General features: G+C 52.4%; 1 protein-coding gene across 4 annotated transcripts in view; it reads left to right on the top strand.

The window, feature by feature from the left end:
• Ano1 (anoctamin 1) overlaps positions 1 to 20,873 on the top strand; it is a 151,954-nt gene that overhangs the window by 69,162 nt on the left and 61,919 nt on the right. For 2 of the 4 annotated variants that reach the window (XM_041666612.1, XM_041666613.1), the window contains exons 4-9: positions 8,849 to 8,947; positions 10,253 to 10,404; positions 11,791 to 11,845; positions 16,058 to 16,109; positions 17,996 to 18,061; positions 18,564 to 18,619. In XM_041666612.1, coding sequence (XP_041522546.1) covers positions 8,849 to 8,947; positions 10,253 to 10,404; positions 11,791 to 11,845; positions 16,058 to 16,109; positions 17,996 to 18,061; positions 18,564 to 18,619 — 480 coding nt within the window. The remainder of the gene's footprint in view (positions 1 to 8,848; positions 8,948 to 10,252; positions 10,405 to 11,790; positions 11,846 to 16,057; positions 16,110 to 17,995; positions 18,062 to 18,563; positions 18,620 to 20,873) is intronic. The other 2 variants (XM_041666615.1, XM_041666614.1) reach the window with 1 other exon arrangement.

Genomic DNA, 20,873 nt, shown 5'->3' on the forward strand with positions numbered 1-20,873 from the left:
TTTCTCTATGAACCTAGGATTGCCGTTTCAGCTAGACCGGCAAGCCAGCAATGCCCCAGGATCCACAGGTCTCTACCCGCCTGTGCCAGGGTTACAGGTGCACACTGCCACATCTGGTTTCTGTGAACTAAGCCTGAGTTCGTCCAGGTTCTAGTTCAAGCTTCCTACGCAACAACCCTGAGTGGTCTCCCTGCTGAGCCTTGAAGCTATCACCTGGTCCCACTGGCCTGCTGGAAGCTTGTGAGATACAGGCCTGGCAGGGCCACAGTTAGCATCTTCTGCTTGCTGTCCTGGGTGGAGCAGAGGCTGGGTCTAGACGGGCTGTTTGGACACGCATGGCAAGCCGAGATGTGAGTGGGCCCTGGCTGCCGAGATTAGCAGGCACGGCCAGCCCAGCAAGGTCAGGCTTGTTTAGGGGTGAAGAGCTAATGAGCTGCTCCCCGGGTGTGCTCAGATAACAGGGAGCCCGAGGGCTGGCAGATTTTGAAATGAGAAAGCCTATAACGGGATCCCCCAATTTGAGGCAAAAATGTCAATGTTAGGTGTCTTCTGTGGGGATCTGAGCAGGTACCCCCAAACTCTGTGCCCTCCCCACACCCCACACTAACTCTTGTGCCGTTGAAATGGGTCTCCCAACCTGCATGCCATGGCATGTGACCTTTAACCACAACCCTAGCCTCTGCTGGGCTGGCGATGGCTCTCAAATCCTGAAAACTAAAACTGTCCCCTGTGATGTTGCCGAAAGTGTCTGGGGCCCTAAATCACCACCAGCCAAGGGAACCCCGTTTCCACGGCTGGATGGGGAGGTGAATGATGACCTTGAAGGACATGAAATATCCTGTGTGTGCCATCAGCCACCTCTTGAGCTGTCACTGACCACAAGGTAGCATTGCAGAGGTTCACCTGGCTTCCTACAGGCAGTGGGTATACACTACATTGCTTCTGCTGTTACCAAAGTGGGGGTCACAGTCTGTACCCAAAAACCACATTGGATCTCTGTCTCTCAGAGGTTGTGGGGGAGGTCTAGAACTGGGTAAGTAGGGCAGGCTGGCTTCAAACTCCCAGAGATCCTCTTGTTTCTACCTCCGTATGCTGGGTTTAAAGATATAATTCCAGCACTCTGGGACTTTTTCTACTTTTTGCTATTAAGTTGGCTGTTTCAAATTGGCTTCTTGAAGCTGGATGGCTGAACTTGGCTGGGAGCAATGTCCTGGGAGCCCCATGCAGACCAGACCCCCTCTGCTTGCTTTCTCACTGAGACCACTTTGCTATCCTGAGGTAGTAAGGATGACAGGTGTCCTGTGATACTGCTAGTGGACAAGGAGCAGTGCTTAACCACCAGGTGACAAGTGTGCCCAGACGTGTGGTGACTTAAGACAGCAGATTGCATCTCTTTACGTTCTGGAAGCCACAGGTCGGAAGTCAAGATGTGGGCAGAACTGTACTCTGCCTCCGCTGTTGTAGCTCATATGTCCCCTCCTTGTCACAGACAGTCCCCTTGTTTGGGGTCCACCCCATCCCAGTTCAGCTTTATCTCAGCCTTCTGACATCTGCAAAGACCCTCTCTCCAAATAAGGACCCGCCTCAGGCCGTAGCATTTGAGCAGCTGTGAGGGAATGCTTTCCTTAAACCTCCCTCAGGAGTAAAGCTCTGCCCTGGAGTGAAGACAGGGCAGGGTGGCCAGCGGGCCAGCAGAGGCTTCAGAATCTGAGGCAGAGAAGTGGGGCTCACAGCCTAGGCTAGGAACAGGTCTGCCTGGAGCTGGCCTGCCTCCCCATGGGGCCAGAGTGTACCCTGTACACCCACAGGCTCCGATTCAGCAGTCCTGAGGTCCTAGACTGTCCCCTGAGTGGTAAATGAAGTAACTTGGCTCCCTGAATGCACCCCCAGAAAAGGGAGGAGCGCCCCTACCCACTGCTCAGTCCCGAGAGAGGCTCCCATGTGACCGCAGAGCCCATAGGGTAACTCTCTTCCTCACCCCCACACAGAGGGAGCCTGGGTGAGCAGAAAGGACCAATGCTTTGCCCCACAGGGGTCTTTCACCACCTGCTGCCCTTGAGGGGTCCTGGACCCCTGGATGAACTACATGGTGGGGAGTGGCAGTCCTTTATCTTGCTTTCTCTCGCCTCTTGCCCCCCCCTTTGTTCTTTTCTAGCTCTTTTTCTGCCCTGCTCTCTGCCTCCCTCTCTCCCTCCTCCCCCACTTCCCTCTCTCTTTCAGTCCTTGTTTCTCTCTCTCTCACACACACACACCACCTCTCTCTCTGTGGGGTCAGCATCCAGGGTTCCCATTAAAGAGACAAGAGAAATTTGTGACCAATGTGTTTTCCTCCAAGAAAAGCCATTAGCATTTTTGAAGCGGAGCCTCAAAGCCGGCTGAGTATTATTTATGTCTTTGGGGTCATTGCTAAGAACACCACAGGCTTAAGTCCTGGCGTGTCTATGGGGGGTGCCTGGGGCCCTCACTGCCCTGACGCTGCACTTGACCCTGGCTTTGGCAGATCCTCCAAGACTGTGAACCCAGAATCTCATCAGTGCCTGTTTGATCTCCTGCCGCTGTGTTCATGCCAAGCTGGGGGTCACTCAGTGTGGGGGCGACGCAGCCTCTGAAGTGTGGAATGGAGTTAGATAGAACTAGCCATTTCTTGGATCAGGTGGCTTCCCCTTTCTTTGTCTCAGCTTTCCCCATCTGTTAAATGGGATGGTAGGGAGACTTTACTCATGAGTGGTGGGTGGGGCTAGGAGAGGAACGCCAGACCTGGCACTCGGTAAGAAATGCTTTCCACAGCTCCCAAGGTCTGGGCAGCAACAGTGGCCTCACCCTATCGCCACCAAGCGGGATCAGGACTCATGTTCTTGAGAAGGGCAGGGTGGCCATGGCCCCAGGGTATGGGTAGAGGCAGGAGCATCCATTTCCAGCTGTCTCCGTGATTGTAGGCCGAGGTGGGGCTCAGCACTGTGTGTGTGTATGTGTGTGTGTGTAGGGGGTGCTTCAAACCTGGGCGCCTTCATGAGATGAGGCTGTTGGCCAGTTCATGGGATTCATAGGCCTGGAAACAAGCTGCCCCCACCCTCACCCCGTGGGTTTCCTGGCAGAGTGTGGGGGGGTCAGTCTAACTTACCTCTGATCTTAACTCCACAACTGAAGACCCCTGCCTTTGATCTGTTCACCCTAATACATGAACCATTTCCCCATGATCTCCCCCGAGGAGGAACTGAGCTCTTGCATGCTGCAGTGCTGGGCTCCAGGCTGGATAGACTTGTAACTCCCAATTCTGCCACGTGTTGCTCTCTTTGGTCCCTGAAGGCCCATGCCCCCACGGCGCTACTCTGAGGCTCAAAGCAGCGTGGACTGTTGTCCCTCTAGTTTGATTCGTTCTGCGGAAACATGCTTCTTTGGCCATGAATTCTGGATGTGTGGATTGTGCATTCATGCGTATGCACAGCTTATGTATGTGTGCATGTGTGTGTGAAGGCCAGAAGACAACTTTAGCTGTTGTTCTTCTCCCTTTGTTCCTTAACACATTTGGCTAACTGATCGGGCTACACTGGCTGGGCACCCGCCTTTGTAGCACTGGAATTACAAGTGGTCAGGCCACCGTGCTTGACACTATGGGCTCCAGGGATCAAACTCAGGTCCTCCGGCCTGCTTGTAAGCACTTCCTGACTGAACCATCTCCGCAGCCTGGGAAGCTCACCCTGGCCAGGAGGAGGCAGGTGGCTTCAGGTAAACCCTGTCCCATTGTGGCTGCCATCTGAAGTCCTCTCTTTGGCCAGGCCTGCAGGAGCCTGACAGGTACCCTGCCGGCAGCTGTTAGCTTGAGGTAGGCCACAGCCCATGAGTGCCCCATGGGAGTGAGCCAATGTCCCCAAGCTCTCTGGTATTCCTCTAGACCACACCAATCCTCTAACTCTGCTTTCTTTGGGGACGCTATTCGCCAACACCGTGTCAGGATTTTTTCTCAGTACGAGTCTTTTTCATTTCTGGAAGTTCTGTTTGGTTTATTCCCAAGCCGGCTGCGTCAGTTTTTAATAGTTTCCTGTCCTTTGCAGGCCTTCCTGTCCTGAAGTTTATGTCTTTAATTGAGGTGAGCGGGCCTGACCTGTCTGTCATCCATCTAATGAGCTCACGCTCGCTAGCCAAGAGCACTGGCTTCTGTCTCTGTCACTTGTTGGTTCTCTCCAGCCGTATCCCTGGGTTGTTTACGCCCAGTGGGCTCAGCTGTCTTTGTGCCCATCAAGGACTTCCTGAAGCACTGTTCAGGGTCCCAGGGCCTGAGCTGACTGTGGTAGGAACTGTCCCTGGCCACGGCCACAGGTGAAACCATCGCACCTTCACAGGTGGTTTTACTCCTCTTTCTTCTTCGTCTTCTTTCTCCAAGCTCTGTAGGGTGACTCAGAGTAGCAAGCATGCTCACGAGAGTGTGGGGTTGTTTGGTGGTGTCTGCCCATTCCCGGGGTGTAAATTCTCCTGTACCCTCAAGCTCTTTAGCATCCACCAACCTCCTGTCCTGGGGTCAGAAGAAAGCGACTGTTCCTTTGTGGGACTCATGAAAGGGGATCTAGTCTTCATGGGAGGGTCCCTAGCGTGTTCCTTCCCACCATGGCTGGGTGGCTGTTGAAGCCAGCTCAAGCCGGGCCTGGTTCCTACCACACCCTCTGAAGACATGGTTCTAGTGTCCTCATTGGATCTTCATTCGCTGTCATGGCATGCCTTGCAGCTCCCTGCCCTGGTACCAGCTCTGCAGAATCTTGAAGGCAGTGCATTAATCATTTTTTTTTCTAATTGTAGCCAGCATTTTTGTTTTGTTTTGTTTTCCATGGAGGATTGCCCTAGTGGGGTGGGGGAAGGGTGTCTCCACCTTAAATGGCAGCAAAGGTGTGACAGGATCTGTCTGCTGATTTCTCTGTTATCCAGCAGGCTTCAGGCAAGGGGCTGGAGAGAAACACGCCCAAGGCCTGTCCCTGACAGATTCTTGGCAAATGGCAAGTGAGGCTGTCCACCCCTGAGAACCAGTTCATGGCTCCACAGATCCCGAGGCTCAAATCTGAGGCTAGAGTTAAGAGGACATTCCCCTAAGGGTGGGTAGGCACCAACCCATTCTTGCCATGGACTCCGGGTCTCCCTCACACTGTGAACATGGCTAGCAGAACCCATTACTGTGGGCATGCCAGTTAGCGGGCAACCCTTCCCCACCCAGGCCCACACTAGTGGCAACATATTCCAACCCCGGGGACTGTGCCTCACCCTCTGGGAGCTGTGTGGGTGGAGGAACACAGTGAGCATGGCAAGTGAGCACCAGATTGGGTTCCCATGCCACACCTGCTGTTCAAACACCTGGATCAAGTGTCTACAGATCTTACCAGCCTCTCACCAGCTATAAGGGTACGCTGAGGCAGATCAGAAGGTCTGCGAGAAGGTGGGACTGGGCCAGATGCTTAAGCTGTCTCCATCTGGTACACAGTAGGCACTTAGTACAGACTGACTGCTCCCTTTCCTCTGTCAATCACTCACTGAATACGCTGTGCCCTGGGCAGTCAGCCATCCTAGGTGCACACTGGAGCAGAGCCATAGGTCTCAAGCTCACATCTATTGAGGCAGCCATTGCCAGTGGGGAAAACCAGGTGGGAATCAGGGCATCGGACAGGTTGGGCATTGCCTTGACTGCTGCTACACAGGGCTTCAGGCACAAGGGTGAGGTGCTGTCTCAGCCACATGAACCCTTCATGGGACCTCTGCAACTTTGTTTTTGTTTTTGTTGTTGTTGTTTTGATTTTTGTTGTTTTCTTGTTGTTGTTTTTTCATCCCTGCCCCCTTATTTTTCCTTCTGTGTTTTGAGACAGGGTCTCATGGCTAGCTTTGACCTTGGTATGTAGGTGAAGCTGCTTTGAACTCCTGACTCTCCTTCCTGTCTGGGGTTACAGACATGTACCACCTGTGTGGTCAAAGATCTAGTTTACTTTTCTTTTGTGTTTGTTTGTTTGTTAATTTTTGAGACAGTTTCACACTATAGTCCAGGCTAGCATCATGGGACACCTTTTGAACTCATAACAGTTCTTCTACTTCAATCTTTCAAGTGCTGAATGTCCTGGAACCAGTTCTAGTAAAGTCGGAGTCCTTTCATTCGGGGCTCAGGATAGAAACCTAACTCCTCAACTGCGCGCTATATGGAGCTAGGTGGCCTGACCTAATCCTCCCCACATCTTTAGCAGGGGACTTCTTGGGGACCTGTCCCTTCACGGATCCCTGTAGTCTAGCTAGGTTATGCCGTCCCTGGGGTCTTATGTCCGTAAGTTTGTGGTTTCAAAAGTCTCAGCACAGTGATCAGGAGTAGGGACAGAACTTAGTCTTTCACAGCCTTTGGCTATGACTGAAGGACCTGGCCATCCCCCAAGCTCCTCCTACTGCGGGAGGGCTGTGGTCAGGCTGGGTACCACATTTTTAAAAACATCTTAGTGTATTTTTGCTAAATGGGTCCCACGACCCCTTCACCAACCAGATGTTTCCTTGGGAAAGACCCGGGCACTCACGTCAGCAGGGCCCGCTTTCCCAGGGATGCTGGGACTGCAAAGAATATTTTGGGTCTTAGCGTGCGGGCGAACACTACATAGAGATTAATCTTGGTCTATAGTGGAAAAGCTAGCCTCCACCACTTGTGAGCCACAACAGACATTTCCCCCTGACTCAGGGGTGTCCCATGACATCAGCCTGTGAGTCACTGGGGCTGGGGACTCTGTGACAGGGCTGGCCAAAGCAGGAGTGGCCTAGCTTGCCTTGGAGCCAGGCTGAAGCTGTACTCAGCTGCTTCAGTCCCTTGTGTTGACTTTGCCTGTGGACCCAAGGCTGGGGCTCAACTGCTAAGGGTACCAGAGGACTTTTGTCTGCAAACCAGACCTCATATCACCTGCCTTATAGATGAGGGAACAGGGTCAAGAGAGGTTAAGACACTTGCCATAGACCACACAGGTCTCCCAAACGCATCCCATCTATACAAGGGGGCAGCAGAAGGACCATGGATTTCTATCCTATCTGGGGTGCTTTCTCTGTCCTGGGATGATATCTGTCTCTTCAAAGGAGAAGACCAAGCCTGTAGCCAAAGCCGTCTATCCCTGGGCTCTGGCCTGAACTATCATGCTTATCTGTGACAGAGTCTCGATTAGCCCAGCCTTGCCTGGCATTCCCTAAGAGGCTGAGAATGACTTTGAACTTCTGACTCTTCTGCCTCCACCTCTGGAGTGCTGATATTACAGGCACACCAACACTCCGCCCAGTTTATGGGGTACTGGGGTTTGATCCCAGGGCCTCATGCACACCAGGCAAGTGTGTCCCCAACCTTTGTCACGTCTCCATCATGGTCTACCTCTTCCCACCAGGTGCTCCACTCTGCAGTGTCAGCTCTGCAGTGTCACCAACTTTTTGACTTTAGGTCTAGACAAATGTGTTTACTTCACCTGTCTCAGATGCTTGATTAGTTTGTTTGTTTGTTTGATTGATTGATTGATTGGGTGAAACTCACCATGTAGCCCAGGAAAGCAGACTAGCCTCAGAAACAATCCCACTCAGCTTCCCAGAATTTTTTTTCTTATAGGCCATCCTCAGATGACATTGGCCTGTTAGGTTTTGGCCATTAGCCCACGGCACACCTGTGGTCTGGGCCACTCACTCAGCCTGTGATCCTGGGCACAGAGGAGGCAGGTCACACTGGCTGCTCCGTACCTCATGGCAAGCCCCTTCAGGTCTCAGAATTGTGGGCCAGAGAGTTCTGTAGACACTTGGGGCTGAGCTCCAGTCTGCCATGAAAGGTCTTGTGAAAGCTCTGGGCAAGGTCCTGCATGTTTGTGTGACTATGTAGACACCTGTCCCTTGACAAAGGCCCCTTTCCAAGGAACCAGGTGTGGCACTTCTGCCATTGGGGAAGCACAGCTTGGGTCTGAATTGGCAGCAGGAACTTGAAGCAACTGGCCACATCACACCCACAGGCAGAACAATGAGTTAATATATGTGTGCTTTCCTACTCATATACAACCTAGGATCCCAGGCCCAGGGAATGGTGCCATCCACAGTGGGCAGGCCTTCCTATTCATCAAGACAGTCTATTACAGAAACATGTGCACAGGCCAGCATGAAGTTAGATTGTGTCAAACTGACAAAACGAGCCATTACACTTGTCTCAAGTCAAAGCAGCACCGCAGGGGGACCTGGACTTGAACTCTTGGTTTCCCTGTGTCGGCCTCTTTAAGGATAACAGTCATAGATCTGTAGGGACGCTGGAGTTAGTCTACCATCAGAGAGAGAACTGCATGACCCCCACAGGAGCTTCTGTCCAGTGAGCCCTGAGAGCCCCAAGTCACGGCTGAGGGCTGTGGACCTGGAATCATGAATGGTCCTCTGTTGTTACCAGGCTTGGGGGGGGGGGGCTCTCACTTAATTCCTGAAAATTTCCTAAGTGTTTTAGACCCCTAAGGTCCCTCCTGGCTGTGACCAGAGAACCTCTGGATTCTTGCATAAAGTGCTGTGTGTAAGAAAGGTTCCTAGCACCCGATGGTGGTGGCACACCCCTTTAATCCCAGCACTTGGGAGGCACAGGCAGGTGGATCTCTGCACAGGCAGAGTTAGAAGCCAGCCTGGTCTACAGAGTGAGTTCCAGATCCAGGACAGTTGGGACTACACAGTGAAACCCTGTCTCAAAAAAAGAGAAGAGAAAGGTGCCTAGCCATGGTGAGTATTGTCAGGACATGGCTGGTGCCAAGATAAGGCAGACACACCTAATCAGTCACAACTGGGTATCAAGGTGAAAGGGGTCATAGCTGCCAAACACCCTGACCACCAGCCCTTTTTCTCTCTGTAGACCAAAATCCACGGTGTCGGCTTTGTGAAGATCCATGCACCCTGGCATGTGCTCTGCAGGGAGGCTGAATTTTTGAAACTGAAGATGCCCACAAAGAAGGTAGGTAGGAATGTTTATATTTCAAAATACTAGTCTTGGTTTGAGGACATCCCAAAGCAGAATCATCTCCACAAACTCCTAATCACTGAGCAAGGGGAGATATTTCCTTTCCCCCATGAGACCTCTATCCCTGCCAGGGTGGTCTTTAGAGACTCTAGGCCAGGGCTAGATAGATGCCTTAGCAGTCAGACTGCTCTTGTAAGAAAACTGGATTTCAGATTCCAGGACCACATAGGGCTGCTCACCACTGCCTGCAATGTCAGTTCCAGGGGATTCAGCGCCCTCTTCTGGCCTTTTCAGGTACCTGTACACAGATGTACATAAACACACAGGCATGCACACAGCCTTAAAAAAAGAAAAGAGTAACATTTAAGGCCCCACCCCACTGGGACACCAGGAGAAGGTCCAGGCAAAAAGCTGCCCACTCTGTCCCAGGAATTTGACCTGAACAAATATAGTTCAGTTTGAGGCCTTGCTTCTTTGATGCTTGTGGGGTCTCAGATAATTTATCAGATTCAATTTAATTACATTTTCTAGCTTGCTGGGATTTTTCCTTTTAATCTCTGAAAACTTTATGGCTGAAGAGCAGCCTGCCAGGGAAGCTGGGCTGAGAGTCCATATTTATGTGTGGGGTGGGAGGGAGACGTTCAATGCGGCTTCTCAGATCCACTGAAGCCGCTTGGATTACAGCTTTGGAAACAAAAAGACATTTGGGGCAAATGTTTTCTAGAATGTGTTATAATTGAGCTCTTGGCCCAACTCTCCTAAAATGCTGGGTCCTTTGAGTAAGCCTGACACAGCAGATAGAGGTCCGCCAGCTACCCAGGCGCTCTGTTCCCAGGAAGGACTGACTATACCATTGTGTGGTATTTTTCTGACCATCACAGAAAAGAAGACTTAGTTACTTTACACATTACCCTGACCAAAGCTACTTAATGAAGGAAGAATTTATTCGCTTCAGTTTAGGGAGACCCAGATCATAATGGTGTGGAAGGCATGGAGCAGGAGTGGGGGATGGCCGGTCACATTGAATCCATGAGCACGAAGCAGAGAGAGGAACGCTGGTGCTCAGTTCACTTTCTTCCTTGTGTTCAGGCTGCGACCCCAGCCCATGGGATGATGCCATCCGCATTCAGGGTGGGTCTTCCACCTCAGCCCAGTCTAGAAACTTCCTCCAAGACACGCCCAGAGGCTTGTTTTCATGGTGATTCTAAATTGTATCAAGCTGACAAGAAACATTACCAGCTTTTACAGAAGTCAGAACGCAGTAGAGGGGCTCATGTCTCTGCCTGGTCTTGCCCACAGGTGTACCACATCAGTGAGACCCGAGGTCTCCTGAAAACCATCAACTCGGTTCTGCAGAAGATCACAGACCCCATCCAGCCCAAGGTGGCTGAGCACAGACCACAGACTACAAAGAGGCTCTCCTACCCCTTTTCCCGGGAGAAGCAGCATCTGTGAGTCAGAAGAACAGGTTGATTCCCAGCTGCCCCCACACAGGGGAATGTGTTCTTATAGTACTTCGTGACTCCTCAGCCCAGAAGAGGCTGAGGAAGCAATGTCTAAGGGCCCTGGGCACAGAGCAAGGCGATAAAGAAGCTTTGCCTGGCTTGGTAATGCATAGGGAAAACTGCCTGGTCCCTGGCTTGAGCAAAGGTCTAGGCTACACAGACCTAGTTTTGTCCCCTGAGCCCTGGTTCCTTGTCACGAAACCTCAGCAGCCCATGGAGCAGCTGGTAAGGCAGCAATGGACTGATCAAGAAGCCTCCCTCAAGGGAGTCCGAAGGCCCTGGGGCTTCACAGTCAGCAGTGTGTTGCCTGGCAGTGCTGGGTCTGTTCTGGAACCTTCCATCCTCCCTGTTCCCAAGGGGCAGTGGTACATAGCCACCTGGCTCAGGTGGACCAGTTGCAAGGCCTCCCCAGGCCTCGTCTCACTGGCAGAAATGGGAGAAAGGGCTAGGGTACCAGATACCCAGGCAGTTTGGATGGCCAGGCCCAGGAGCAGGTGGCTTTGGGGTGCTGTGGCCTCAAGGATGTCCAGGGGGCAATGAGCATGCACCCACACTTTAGCTCAGAACAGAGGCCTTTGCTTTGCAAAGATAGTGGTGGCTTTTGGGGAGCCACATGCTGCCCTGACTCCACTGGCCAGTCTTTGGTGGACTGGACACACTGCCGTGCGACCTCTGCCAGCTCAGGGGCATGAGAGGTTCATACCCATTGTCCAAATCCTGCTCATTTCCACCCTGTTCTTACTAAGCATCCCAGGGAATGGTGGCTTCAGAGCTATTCTTGTGCCCTAGAAACCTCAAACTATCTCTGTGTGGCCCAGAGCACCTGCATGCAAACCATTTCCTGGGAGCGTGTCCTCAAAGCCAAAGCCATCATGTGGAGGGATGACACTGTCCCTGTCCCCTGACACTGAAACTGGGACTTGAAAGACTGCCTGCCTGGATTTTAATTTCATCCAAACCAGGCTTGGCTGAGCATGGTCGTACCTGCCTTCTATCCCAGTGCTGAGAAGGTGGAGGCAGGGGGATGAGGCTTTCAAGGCCATCCTCAGCTACACAGCCAGTTGAAGACCAGCCTGGGCTACATGAGACTTTGTCTCCAACAAAACAAAATGACAAACTAGAGTTGGAGGGCACCCTCAGTTGCCTTTCGAGCAATGGTGGTCTCAGAGCACACTAGGCTGATGAGATCAGCTAATGCCCTGCCCGGGGACAGGGGAACCTGTGCCTGCTATGAGGATAGTCGGACCCCTCACGGTCACTGTTATTAGAGACAGGATGAGTTCCCAAACTGGGAGCCTACAGTGGTCGCCTTGTCTCCTTCTGTTCCTGCAGATTCGACCTGACTGACAGGGACTCCTTTTTCGACAGCAAAACCCGGAGCACAATAGTGAGTAGGCGTCCTGGAATTGCTCGTCAGAGGGTGCCCTGGGGACCCTGGTGATCATTTCATTTCTCCGGAACTCCTCGGGGTGGAAGCCGGCTCTAATTGCCTGTGACAAAAATAATTAGAATAATGAATCAGGAGGGCAGTGGGTGGCCCAGGGGAGGGAGGCCCTGGTTGCTCGGTTTGGAGGAGGAGCGTGAGAAAGGATTAAACTGCAGGAAGCTGGGGGAGGGGACCTCCAGGCCGAGCTCCAAGCCTGCAGACCCCCCTGGTCACTCCATTCTGGTAGAGTTTGCAAGGGGCTTGGCCGGCGATGTCTGAGAAGGCCAGGCAGCTCAGCCTTGGCACATGTATTAGTTTAACATCCCAAGGCCTTTGCCAGTGCAGCCAGCCTAGGTTGCAATCTGACCATGCAGGCCACCCTGCCCTACTCAGGGCATTGGCTTAGTGTTTATCCTTCAGCTGCCAGTTTGACTGCCAGCCAAGCTGGGACTGTGCATGGCACAGGACCCAACTCCTATCTAAACAAGAAATCCGCCTGGCGGCTAAGGCCTGCTCTGTTCTCTCCTGCCTGGAGCACCCAGCCTGGCTGGGTCACAGTCAGGGCTGAGGGGAAGCTGCCCGTTTGCCTGGCACAGGGAACTTCTTGCAGCCGGCACCCTGCAGGAAGGTGGCACAGGTCCTGTTGGTGAAGGAGGCTCAGACCCAGGACAGGCAGGTGTTCCCCTCTGCTGCCTCTTCCCTTACCTGTACCTGTAAGGAAGGCTCTCAAACTGTGCCAGAACAAGACTGATTCTGGTTTGTCCCCCCAGGGGCAGGGTAGCACCCCATCAGCAGTCCCGTGGCGCAGTGTGCTCTTGTTATCATTGGTGCTTTTAATTTTTTGCGTGTTTATTAACTTACTTTTTGAGGGTGGTGAGTACATGTACCATGGTGTATGTGGTAGAGGCCAGGGGACAACCCTAGGGAACTGATCCTCTCCTTCTGGGGATTGAACTCAGACAGTCAAACTTGGCAGCAAGAACCTTTACCTGCTGAACCATTTGGCCTTCCTACTATTGATTAAGTTTGACGATTCAATTTCATGATAATAAGCAACAAAAAACTTGGGCAAAGACATAGCCTCTGGTTAAACTGGTACTGGTGTGTTTGAGGGGCAACCATATCCCCCCCTTGGTCTTTGTTTCTTGCGAGAACCCCTACAGTGTGACCCACAGAGTCTCTCCCACATCACTGTAACAGTTATGTGCCCATGCTTCGGTGTGTGTGTGCCTTGATTTGCACGTTTCCCAGGGTGTCCGATGCCTCTGGAAGAACTTTTGCAAGCATACTTTAGCTGTGGGGAGGTGCCTGACGTGGGAGGGGCTGTGAACAATTCTGACATCTCTTCCTGGTGATTAGCTGTGGGACTGTTTGGTCTGAGATTCCCCTGGGTGTATGCTGCTATTTACATTGAGCCAGAGAGGGCACTAGGGACAGCAGAGGTGGAGAGCCATGACTCTCTTTGCTGCTGGAGGAAGGAAGGAGAGACACTACCTCCCAGAGACTCTGAGGCCAGTGTGTAGACCACCTCTGTGTTCCAAAGGGATTTGCTGATTCGCAGACCTGCATGGCTGGTCAGGTCTCATCTCATGGTTTAGGCCAAGGTGTGACAACCTCTTCCTCCTCACTGGCCACTTCTCTCCTGGCACTGGGGTGGCACATGTACAAGCTATTTGGAGTCAAAGACCAGCAGCTTTAGAGAGACAAGAGCTTCTTGTGCTTGCTGCGATTTTAAACAGTGGTAGAGGTGGATGTGTGGTCACCTGGTGGAGGTGGGTGGATGTGGGGTCACCTGGTGGAGGTGGATGGATGTGTGGTCACCTGGTGGAGGTGGATGGATATGGGGTCACATGGTGGAGGTAGATGGATGTGTGGTTGAAGGCGTAAGCCCGGCTAGCTCAGTCGGTAGAGCATGAGACTCTTAATCTCAGGGTCGTGGGTTCGGGCCCCACGTTGGGCGCCAAAATGAAGGCGTAAGTCACAAACAATGCCACACCAATTCGGGGTTATGATTATTAGGGTGGTATTTATTTAAAGGGGAAAAAACTTACAGATCACTGTCCCAGGCAACAGCCCTCTTCGCAACCAGGAAAGGAGTCTAGTCGCAGGCGGAGCAGGAAGTGAAGAGAGAGAGAGAAGAGGGAAGTGGCCGCTTTTTTAAAGGGAGAGAAACCACGCCCCAGTGGGCTGGTACCTCAGCGGTGATAGGCTGGAGGAGTGGGAGGACCTCCCGCAACATGTGGTCACATGGTGGAGGTGGATGAATATGGGGTCACATGGTGGAGGTGGGTGGATGTGGGGGCACATGGTGGAGGTGGATGGATGTGGGGTCACATGGTGGAGATGGATGGATATGAGGTCACATGGTGGAAGTGGATGGATGTGGGGTCACATAGTGGAAGTGGATAGATATGGGGTCACATGGTGGAGGTGGATGTGGGGTCACACGGTGGAGGTGGATGGATGTGGGGTCACATGGTGGAAGTGGATGTATGTGGGGTCACATGGTGGTGGAGGTGGATGGATGTGGGGTCACATGGTGGAAGTGGATGGATGTGGGGTCAAGGGTGGTGGAGGTGGATGGATGTGGGGTCACATGGTGAAGGTGGATGGATGTGGGGTCATATGGTGGTGAAGGTGGATGGATATGGGGTTATGGGTGGTGGAGGTGGATGGATGTGGGGTCACCAGAGTACAGATGGATGGATGTGGGGTCACATGGTGGTGAAGGTGGATGGATGTGGGGTCACATGGTGGAGGTGGATGGATATGGGGTTATGGGTGGTGGAGGTGGATGGGTGTGGGGTCACCAGAGTACAGATGGATGGATGTGGGGTCATGAGTGGTGGAGGTGGATGGATGTCGAATCGTGGCTGTCATGACTGTGTGAGCGGAGAGCAGGAGGTGGTTGTGGAATAAGCAGAAAGCCATGACAGGTTAACCAGTTCGACATACAGAGTGACAGAGGGGGTCCTGGAGAGCAATTGAGTAGGGATTTATTAAGTACCTACAGTGTGCTCTCTCCTGGAGGGAGGGAGGAAGTATTGAGAACATCAATCGCAGGGCGGATGGTGAATGACAGACAGTACAGGATAGGACAGAGCTATGTCACAGGCCTTCTAATGTGATCCTGGGACATCTTAGAACTGTGGGGGTGAGTGCTTTTACCAGAGGCTGCAAGAGGGAACTCAAAGCAAGAGGCTAGGGCTGCTGACAGAGGAGCCGAAGATGTAATGGCAGAGCTAGATGGTGCAGGCCTAGAGGCCAGTGGAGGGTCACTGGTCTTGCCTGCGTGAACACAGTACAGGGTTTGAGGAGTAATCAGCATGCTCAGAAATCCTCACCTGTGGATCATGGACAGAGCTACACCTGTGCCTCAGCTGGTAGACTGCCTAGATGACAGGAGGCTCTGGGTTCGATCCCCAGCACCCCATAAACCAAACATGTGGTGCACACCTACAGTGCCAGCCCTTAGGAGAGGAAAGCAGGAAGAGCAGAAGTTTTAAGTTGTCCTTGACAATAAATATGTTTGAGGTCAGCCCTGGCTACGTGAAATAAAATGAAACTAATTAGATCATGGTCATTTATTCTAAGCTCATTTTTCACAGAGTTAAATTGAGGCACGGGGGTGGTGGTGCAATTTGCACATGCTCTCCTAACGCAGCCCCAGTCAAACAAGACTCGTCAGCCAGGGCTCCTGAGAACACCAAGCAAAGTATCTCATTAGTCAGTCAGCTATGAAGAGGGATGGGGTCCCTCCATGGGGGCTTGTGTGCCCAGTGTGGTTGGGGCCTTGAGATCCACGGCCACACCTGGCCCCCCTCTGGGCATCTAACCCACACAGAACTGCATGCCAGCTCTCTGCTCCTGCTCTTGCCTCCACAAAGGGGCAGTGAGCTGCTGCAGGGCACCAAGATGGCTATTATATCTCCCATGCCACCCCCGTCCCCTTAGTTCCTAGGAATGTGCCCACTGCACATGACTAACACCTTGTTAGCCCTGCTCCAGGACGTGAAGAAAGAGGGTTCTCTGTGACCCCTATTTCACTTACCTCTGGAAGTTACTTGCTAGAGTCCCAAACCCAGGACCCTCCTGGTGCCCCGTGACTGTGGCCTTTGACTGGCAGAGCAGCAGAGTAACCACTCCCCCTTTCTGTCCCTCCCTCTGTGCTAGGTCTATGAAATTCTGAAGAGAACAACCTGCACCAAGGCCAAGTATAGCATGGGTAAGGACACTCTGTGGATTTGAGGTCAGCGGCTGCTTCTGAGTGGCCTTCTTGCCTCTGAGCCCTCTCAGGGGGGTGGGTGTCTGGCTTGGGGCTTCCTCAAAGAGATTTGATTTAAGCCTATGTTGGTTCAGAACAGAGGCCTGGGAAACTGGCAGAAAAGCCGTGCCAGGGTCCTGTTCCCTGTGGATTTATAGCCAGGCGCTTTACACCCAGAGGTGCTGTGCCCTTGGCTGAAGGTTCTTGTTGGTATAAGGCCAGCTTCCCGCAGAGAGACCCTAAACCATGAAAAAGAAACAGACAAATGGTTCCAAATTCCTCTTTGATTATAAGTTCAACAAAAAAGAATGACAGGGGTGTCCTTTGGGGACCACAGCCCAGTTCAAGGCTGCTGGAAATAGCAGCCCGAGGAGAACAGTGGCCAAGCTGTTGTGTGACCCGACTGAGATAGGCCAGGCTGCGGGGAGGGTTCTTCCAGGACTCAGGGACAGCATGTAGCCTGACTAGTGTGACCCACAGGTGGCCACAGGGACACTCTGAGATGTCCAACTCTATATCTTGATTCATTGGAGTTAAGGACCCAGCCAGAAACCCAGGAGCCCTGTCCCCATTGGCCTGGTCCTTGCACCCTGGGTGAATGGAGGAGGAAGCAAACTCGGGGGTTGTTCAAGTTACCACTGTAAGAGCACAGCTGGGACGAAGCCTCTAGAAGTAGAAAGAGTACGTGACTCCAGTCCAGGTACCATCAGGTCCCGTTCATAGAATTAAATGTGGCTTCCATGAAGGTCTGTAGAGCAGGCTGGACTGGAGCTAACCCCTATTCTAGCTTGATCCTGAGGCAGAGGGGCTGGGTTGGTTCCCAGGCCTTTTTTTTCCTCAAACTTCTCTAGTTCCCTTGCCTCTGTGTAGAAGAGAGAGATCAGGGTGCCTTTGTAACCCCACTTCATAGTGGCACCTGGCCTGGGAGCTCTACTGACCAACGAAGTCACTTAGTGACCCTCTATCCACTAGTGATGGGCTCTTGACCGCCCCTCTCCGTCCCAGGGGCTGCCCTCAGGTACTTGGGTTCTAGGGTAAGGAAACAGAGAAGCTAGCATGCAGTTACACAGATGGGGCTGGGAACGCTAGAGTGATTGGGAGCCATGGTCAGGGAAGGCCTCTCAGATGAGGACAGAGAAGACTTAGGAAAGAGGGTTGGCAAGCCTGCCACACAAACCCAAGCAAGGCCCTGTGGCAGCTCCACTCTGGGTGCATGCTAGGAAGGGTGAGGAGGCCACAGGCCAGGATCCAGCTCCACATACATTTTCCATGTGAGGCGAACTTTCTGCTTCTGAGCGTGGCTTCAGTCACGCACTCTGGCTGCCTCTGGCTGTGATTCCTAAGTGTTCCTCGGTGCACCTGACTGTTCCAGGTCACTATCCAAGGAGATGGTTCTTGAGCCACGTTGCATAGAATCAGCTTACAGGCTGTTGAGAAAAGTTGGCCCACATGGGGTCACTTAGAAAGCCACTCTGCCCTGCAGGGGGTTCTGGGGCAACAGTTGAAAGTCTGGGGGGACGAGGATCTAAGACATTGTTCCCAAGGATGTCAAAACCAGAGCAGTTTTCCAAGATCTCCTCCATCCCTGGGTTCTCTCTCCTCCCCACCTTCACTAGCAGGGTCTGGAGATAGGCACAGCATCCCTGCAGCAGACAGGTGTAAATGTGACTGTTTTTATTTCTCCTATGCCGGTGTGGGCTCTGGGCCCAGCCAGCAAAGCCCCAGCCATCCTCCTTTGGCCCTGAGCACTTGACCGTGAACCCTTTGCCTCTACCAGCTTTCTTCCCCAAATGTAGCTTTGACCCTTCCAGGCCCTTCTGTGTAACTAATAGCCAATGTGTAAACAGGGCAAGGAGAGGGAAGAAGGAAGGACTCTGCCCTTCTAAGTAAACGGCGGAAGTGTGGGAAATACGGTAAGAGCGGGGCCTCCTCTTCCGCTTCTCCCATCAACTTACAAGCTAATTCCAAATTGTATGTGTGTTTCCTGACACCATCAATTTCCCATCCGTCCATCTTCTCATGATCAGCTTCTCTGACCGCTCGGAGGCCATCTTTCCATCTGCAGACTCTCCCTCAGGCCGGTGGGGGTAACTGGCGAATCCGAGGTTTGGGGGTGACTGAACTGCTCCTGCCTCCTTCCTCAGGGACAGAACTTCCTCTTGGGGTGTGCTCTGCGTCTTCCTAACCCTACCAATCAAGCATGTTGAAATCATCTCTAGTGGATAGCTAACTCGCCCTGCTGCGTTCTACCCCGGGGAAGAACCCCAAGATGGTGACTGGGCTCTGGGTAGCCTGGTGCGTTTGGCTTTGAGCAGCATCCTCCCTGTGAACCGGAGCACCCTGTGATGGCTCTGACTTCCAGATGTGGGCAGCAGGCCTGCTGGTCCTTAACTTCTCTCTACCTCTGTTTTTAAGGCATCACCAGCCTTCTGGCCAACGGCGTATACTCAGCCGCGTACCCTCTGCACGACGTAAGTAACCTTCACACATACTTAATTCTGCATCGTTTGATTCCCCACCCACCCCCAGTCTTCAAGGGCCATGCCTCTTGGGAGCTTCAGTTATCCTGCGGTCACAGCTTCCTGCTTGGCCTTCTCTGTCCCCCTCAGTGGGAGCTGGAAAAGTCACACACAGGGCTGTCTTGGCAGACAGAACAATCCCATGAAAACGGGGAAGACTGTGGGAGAGGCCAGGCTGGCTTCCTCCATACCTCGCAGCCAGCTGATCCACAGGGTGTTTGCCCTGGCTCCAGCTCTGCCACCCTGGGCTCTGGCATTCACCAGGGCTCTGTGTACAGCAAATGACCAGCTTCCTGGGTTGAGTGTCCAAATCCAGCTGGCCTCTCTTTGACAAATTTCACTTTTGCTGTGGCCAGGGGTGAAGAGATAGGGTGAGATAGTCTCCTTATTTTCTTCATGGAAACCGGGATTATGCTGTGGGGCCTGAGGAATGTGTGAGCCCCAGCAGAGGCTCCCTGGAACTCGCCAAATGTAGAGTGTAGCTGGACCAGGAGCCCAGAGCAGAAGGGAAGGAAGACAGGCCTGGGGGTTGGCAGACCGGGATCTCATGCTTCTGCTCTTGCTTCCACTGGCCTTGAGCAGCTTGGTAGGACTAATGTCTATAACAGCAGGACAGATGTGGGTATCAGAGCAAGTCCAGCAAGAAATCACTTTTAGGAGGAGACAGGATTGCTGAAATAGCACAGGGCAATAGGCCATGTGGGGGACTTTGCGGGAGAGGCCAAGCTAGGCTCATCTGTCCCCTCATCTTACCTTCCCAACCCTAACTGGGGCCCTCACCACTCTGTAGAGCTAGGGATTTGGGGTCAATTGTGCCTTTGTATGTGCTCCTCTTCTGTTTGCCTGCGGCGATGTTTTTCTCTGCCTCTTCTCTCCAGTCCCCTTGATGCCTTCCTCCCTTCGCTGGCCTTCCAAGGCCCCTTATCCCACAGGGAGAGGGCTGCCAGGCCACAGTGTGCATGCATACGTGTGTGTGTGTGTGTGTGTGTGTGTGTGTGTGGTGTTAGCTGTTAGTGGGACTTGGGTTCTCTGGCCTCCTCCTCAAGGGATATGTTGCTTTGTAAATATTTCCAGGGTAGTGCCCTGATCCTTCAGGCCCTGACAGTACTTCTGGTCCCTCCCATGAAGTCTCTGCTCCACTCTTGAGCCCCCACCTCTTCAGGATACCACTGGGCTCCAGGATACAGCCATGCCCAGCCTAGCACTGCCCTGCCTTCACTGGTATAGCTGGAGCCCAGAAGTTAAAGTGTTTCTAGGCCCTGGTCGGCTTTGAGCTGGCCCTTTACATCTTAAAGGGAAAGGATTGGAAAACTTTTCGCAGAACCTACTACACTCCAACCACTGCATACACTGGAAATTTTATCTCATTTAACCCAGTGAAAATACAGATTCAGAGAGGTTTAGAAGCTTTCCAAAAGTCACAGATCCCTGCGAGGAACTGTGAATAAAGGCCACTTGTGATTGGCACCCTGTTGCATGTCCCTAGTGGTGCCACCACGTGTTTCCCTTTCCTGAAGGTCAAATGCTCTTTCTTTGCCAAGCAGAGCTGTCATCGTTCCTTATGCAGCAGCTCTATGAAAGCCACACTTTCCATGTTAAAGATGGGGAAACAGAGGCTTGTGGGACTCAGGCAGCTTGCTCAGGAATGCACAGCCTAGAAGCAGAGCCTAGAACCTCTGGACATTAAGGAAATTTCCATCTATAAACTTAGCAAACAACCAAACAGCACACATTCCATTAAGTATCAAGCTCACACTGAAACAACTAGGGAAGTCAGGAGTGATGTCACACAGCTGCCATCTCATAACTCAGGAGGCTGAAGCAGGAGGATGGTGAGTTTGAGGCTAACCTGAGCTGCCTAGTAGGACCTTGTAGCAAAATACTAAATAAGCATGCTTTTAATACCAGCACTTGGGAGGCAGAGGCAGGCGGATCTCTGTGAGTTCAAGGCCAGCCTGGTTTGCAGAGCTAGTTCTACGACAGCCAAGGCTACACAAAGAAACCCTATCTCCAAAACCAAACATGAAAGCAAAATACAAAACTAATTCTAAGAAAAATAACTTGCTCTGAAGTGAGCCAGGTCTACCTTGTGCCCTTAAACAGAGGGCACAGATGGAGGTTAAGTGAGACTGGACCAGAGAGGGATTGGTGACTATGCTTACTCTACAGTGCTTGGTGCTTGCCTGTATATTCTGCATCCATCTCC

The sequence above is a fragment of the Microtus oregoni genome, unplaced genomic scaffold (genome assembly GCF_018167655.1).
Source record: "Microtus oregoni isolate MIOR12 unplaced genomic scaffold, Mior012 000016F_ref0000370, whole genome shotgun sequence".
Lineage (NCBI taxonomy): Eukaryota > Metazoa > Chordata > Mammalia > Rodentia > Cricetidae > Microtus > Microtus oregoni.